At 42.4% G+C, this 5,625-nt stretch overlaps 1 protein-coding gene across 2 annotated transcripts in view; it reads right to left on the reverse strand.

The window, feature by feature from the left end:
- Positions 1–829: 829 nt before the first annotated feature.
- ltb4r (leukotriene B4 receptor) overlaps positions 830–5,625 on the reverse strand; it is a 12,192-nt gene continuing 7,396 nt past the window's right edge. For both annotated transcript variants that reach the window (XM_066659876.1, XM_066659875.1), the window contains 2 exons: positions 4,369–4,627; positions 830–4,122 (listed from right to left, as the gene is read on the reverse strand). In XM_066659876.1, the coding sequence (XP_066515973.1) occupies positions 3,754–4,122; positions 4,369–4,627 (628 nt within the window). In that variant the 3' untranslated portion in view covers positions 830–3,753. The remainder of the gene's footprint in view (positions 4,123–4,368; positions 4,628–5,625) is intronic.

Raw genomic sequence — 5,625 nt, forward strand, 5'->3', positions numbered from 1 at the left:
AGTTGTCAATAAAATGAACAAACCTGAGTTCAAACGCTTTAATACTGTGCAGACATTATTTGTATTATTAATTTTGTTGTGTGTGTTTTTATGCAGTTGGATATCAAAGTCTTTACATTGGTTCATAATAACACTTCAACACATCATTAAATGTATTTTTGTCCGATAACTCATCCATAATAATCATTATTAAAGTTTATATTTTCTTATGAAACTGTTAGACGCTTGTGTTGACAATAGTTACAGTTTTTGAAGTCAGTGAGAATGCTGCAGAAAGACTGAGTAACAGCAGAACTAAACTGTGATGTGGTAATGTTATAATCTCTAAAACGACTGCAGCAGTCGTCTAATCAAATCATCTATGTTTCCTGTCTGATTCTGATTTCTACTTTGAAACAAAAGGGGACTGCTCGGTTATCTGATGTTCCTCACGCGTGTGCAGTTCTCATTGCGAGCGAGAGTGTTCTTACCACTCAGACAGTCGTCTTTTCGCGTGCATGAGTGGTAGTGTGCTGGTGTAGTTTCCTCACACAAGGTGGTTTTCCCCACTCGTGAACTGGATTTTTGATGCTTTGAACTGGATCTGATGCCATGCAGCCATCATATATATAGGACTTGTAAGAGCCCATATTGGGTTAAACATCCCAGGAGGCCTATGTTTACCTCGTCCTGGTCCCATCACTGATCCTGGAGGCCATCTGTTTTTGAAGATAACATTTTTCCTTTAGACAATAACGGCCAGTACCCAGCTGGGAATGCCCAAGGACCCATGGTTCAAACCATGGCATTAAAAATGCTTCATACACACTGTGTACACAGCTGATCTGTATTTTGGTTTTTATTATATATCTGACCACAGACAGATGGATTGTGGGAGTTTGAAGCTGGTTAGACAGACCACAAAGAGTAAAAAGTGCAGACAGTTTATGTTTCCGCATTTTATCTTCTGCTTTTTGTCTGTTTTAACTGTTACATAATATTTACAGTCTTGCCGATGCACTGGAAGATGTTAGCATGTGTTTTCTGAACCTGTTTGAAACTAATGCACTATAATATACTCCAGTGACATGGCTCTGCATCCTCGCTATTAAGAGCTCAGTATTTATCCAAACACATCCAGACACCTCTTCTAAATTATGAGCTGAGACACAGTAAATGCAGAATTGTTGCTATTGAAGCTATTGATGCCAACTGTTTCCAGAGAATATCACTCATATTAGCTAACGAGACAGATAGTTTGTATATATTAGCCTTTAGGTCAGGATTTGTTGAGTGTGTGGCAGATACACCATACCACAGGAGCTAATTTAGCCACACAATATTTAAAGCAAGAGCTGGAGCAGCTTCCTATTAATACTTTTGATACACAAAGAAACACAAGATGAGATGTCTGTAAACCTATGGAGACAGTATATTTGAATAGCAATAGTGCTATTTAGCCTTTTGATGGGTGCAGCACTTAAACTGACCCGGGTTCCCAAAACCCCAAAGCTAAAGGTGCCTTTAAGATGTAAAGAATTTATAATCTAGTCATAATGTTCACAATGTAAAAGCTATAAGAGGCAGCTAGTGGTTCTTCCAAGGCTCCAAGCCAAGAATCCCTGAGGAACATGTCATGTTTAACTCTGACAACTAAGAACAGAAGAGAAGGAAACTGTTAATGTCTATAACCAGGTGCTAACGCCAACAGGTTCTCAGCTTTCATTTTATCACTATGGCAGCATGCAAATAGTCCACAGAACAGTATTGAGTCTCTGTAAGCACTTATTTACATATTTTATATCTCTTCATCATGACACACAAAACTCTGCATACGACGTGTACAACTATAGTGCATTTAAAAGTCCCCAAGCTCAGAAAACTGAGAAGATACAGTGCAAGCTCCAGGCAGAATTTTGTTCCCTGAAAAATGGACTTTCTGAAGTCACAATACTCAACAGTACACAGATTTAGCTTCATGCTTTAGTGCGATATTAAAGATAGCTAGGATATGTGAAAAATCCACGTAGCATTATTTTTCACTTACCCCAGGTGTAGGTGACCAGCCTAGCCATGTTTGTAGACCACACTTTGCCAAGAGATTCATTTGTACTGCTGAAGCTTTGAGGCTAACAATGCTAATAAACATGAGAAGGCTATCTACATATCTACATTCCCAAAAATATCCACAACCCAAACCACAGAGGTATTCTCTAAGTCACACAAGTTCACTGTTGTGGTTTAGAGAACAGAGAGGCTACTGTGAACTTTAAAAATAAACAATACGTCACAGTGTAGCTAAACTTAGCAGTTAGCCATTTCAGATGCAATGCTAAAGTGCAAGTCCTATTTGTGTGCTGTCACTCAGGCAGATTACACTCCTGATTTCTGTTGCTTCTATTATATCATAAATAACAGTAAATCTATATTTTTAACTGACAATGTGTTTTTAAAACCAAGAAAATAGGACCCACACATGTATTTATCACATTTATTCATAGGCAGAGTGGCCGGAACAGACAAAACATCTGTTAAAATGGCTGGCCGCAGAGTTCAGCTTTAAAGTGAAGTTGTATCCATTTCTACAGTTCACAATAAAATTCCAACGGTGCCCTAAACAATGTAAACAAGGTTGTGTGACCACACAAAAAGATCTGGATGTATTAGGTGTACAAATATGTTTTAAAGCATAAAACGAATGTGCAACATATAATTGTTATAAAATATTCAAACACTCTCCTGCCCTTTTTACCATATTATGGCAATTGCTGCGTAGCACTAAAAATGGCATTTTCAATTTATTCAACAAAAAAATCTAATAATAAAAACTAAAAATGGAGTGTGAGAAAAAAAATATTGGTCACTGCTTTCGTTCAATCTGCAAAAGATTTAAAGATGATGGTGATTTCAATGTTAGCGATTTTAAAGGTAGATTCATTCATTCATTCATTATCTGTAACCCTTATCCAGTTCAGGGTCGCGGTGGGTCCTAGCCTACCTGGAATCATTGGGCACAAGGCGGGAACACACCCTGGAGGGGGCGCCAGTCCTTCACAGGGCAACACATACACACTCACACATTCACTCACACACTCACACTTACGGACCAAATCCACCTACCAACGTGTGTTTTTGGACTGTGGGGGGAAACCAGAGCACCCGGAGGAAACCCACCCAGACACAGGGAGAACACACCACACTCCTCACAGACAGTCACCCGGAGGAAACCCACGCAGACACAGGGAGAACACACCACACTCCTCACAGACAGTCACCCGGAGGAAACCCACGCATACACAGAGAGAACACACCACACTCCTCACAGACAGTCACCCGGAGGAAACCCACGCATACACAGGGAGAACACACCACACTCCTCACAGACAGTCACCCGGAGCGGGAATCGAACCCACAATCTCCAGGCCCCTGGAGCTGTGTGACTGCGACAATTTTTAAAGGTAGAGTAATACTTAATTTTTAAGTTATCATTTTTAATACTAAACTAGTTACGATAAAATGACCCCAAAAAGGGAGAATATTTTAATTTAAATTACAATTTACACACACACATACACATGCAAACACCTTAAAACTTATTTGTACACATCCTGGCCCACACTACAGAATAATCAGGCCAATTCAGGTCTCCCAATTTGAGGGTGATCAAAAACGATTATTAACCCCTAATGGTAACCAGGTTTTGAAACACGTTAAACACTCAAACGTCTTGATTGATCTACTACTCCTGGGGTCTGTGTAAAACCGTCTGTGACGTTATTCTATTACGGTCAGAGACTTGACCTCCTCGTTATAGTTCATCTCTTCTTTTTTCTCCTCCAGTTCTCCGCAGGACATGTTCCTCATCCGCTCCATATTCCGTAATGATTTAATGGTCAGCTTTGGAATGTTGGAGTTTTCTGAGGAGGTCAGGCGTCTGCTGTGAATGGACATTAGGTCTGTGTACGTTCCTTCAAAGAGTTTGGCCATGAAGCTGAAGCCTGCGCGGCGGATGTAGGAGCTGCCCGCGAAGACGTAGAGGACGGGGTTCACGCTGCTGCTCAAGAAGGCAAAGGCAATCACGTTCGGTCGAGAAGACGCCACTACCTTAGCAATAGTTTCATTCTCCAGCAGCAGCCCGATCACCTACAGATGGAGGGGTAGGAAGAGAAAGCTAATCATTCATCTTCCAGCACTCACCATCCCCAGTAATGCTACAGTATTGTGCAAAACACAGAGACCACCCTTCATACCATGTGTTCAGGAAGCATTAATTCATCAATATAAGCTAACATGCTAACAGTCAAAGCTTAGTCACAAAGCTAGCCGCTAACTGCTAGCATTCATGAGCGCTAACTTCCTTTCACAGATAGTTTGGATTATGAAATATACCTCTAAAATGCTGATCAGGTGGTAGGGCACCCAAAAGACGGCGAAGCTGACGACGATGAGGAGGATGAGGAGGCCACCCTTCACTCTTCCGCGGAACATAGCGCTGCGCAGACGCTGGATAACGGAGGTATAGAAGAACAGGATGAAGGTGAAGGGAACTGCAAAGCCCATCAGTGTCTCAAACAGGTAATAGAAGATTTTATGTTTGTCGCTGGAGTGCTGCAGATAACACCAAAGTATGTTTTTCATCTCCTTGACTCTGAGAAGAAGACAGGATAAAATAAGGTCATCAAGTCATCGCGTGGCAGATACACAGCTTTGGACATTAGGGTTTTCTCCTGCTGGAGACATTCATTCATTTATTTCTGTAAGCACTTCATCATTATCAGTGGGTCCAGACCCTTCCTGAAATAACAGGACACAAGGCAGGGACACACACTGAAGAGGGCACCAGTCCAACTGTAGTATATATAACACAGTATGATATAATCAAATCAAATCAAATCAAATTTATTTATATAGCGCTTTTCACAACTGATGTTGTCACAAAGCAGCTTCACAGAATTCCAGTAAGACAAGATTTGACATGAAATGTAAAGACAAATGTAAAACCCTCAAGTGAGCAAGCCAGGGGCGACAGTGGCAAGGAAAAACTCCCCCAGCTGAGGAAGAAACCTTGGGAGGAACCAAGGCTCACAAGGGGTGACCCATCCTCCTCTGGTCAATCTACTGGTGATGATAGTTAGTAGTCCATGAGAACTTCAGTGTAGGGACAGCTTCAAGGCACTTGGTGGTTGCTGGAGCGTGGGCAGCTGGTCTGAAGCGTGGAGGAGGATCTCGACAGTCATCCATCAGTGTCCAGACAGACAGGTGGGCAGTCGTTTACTCGGAAAGATGTAAAGGGATGGAATTAGTTTTGAACGGTTTTGTGTTTGTAAAGTAGAAGTGTTTGTAAAGTAGATATATTGTTTTACATGAATGTATGTTAATATAACGCAGCCACACAGCAGGGTCTTGACCGGGTGAGTGATTGGGTGGGTGAGCGTGTGAGTGACCGGGTGGGTGAGCGTGTGAGTGACCGGGTGGGTGAGCGTGTGAGTGACCAGGTGAGTGACCGGGTGGGTGAGCGTGTGAGTGACCGGGTGGGTGAGCGTGTGAGTGACCGGGTGGGTGAGCGTGTGAGTGACCGGGTGAGTGACCGGGTGGGTGAGCGTGTGAGTGACCGGGTGGGTGAGCGTGTGAGTGACCGGGTGAGTG

Source organism: Hoplias malabaricus, chromosome 2, assembly GCF_029633855.1.
Source record: "Hoplias malabaricus isolate fHopMal1 chromosome 2, fHopMal1.hap1, whole genome shotgun sequence".
Taxonomy (NCBI): domain Eukaryota; kingdom Metazoa; phylum Chordata; class Actinopteri; order Characiformes; family Erythrinidae; genus Hoplias; species Hoplias malabaricus.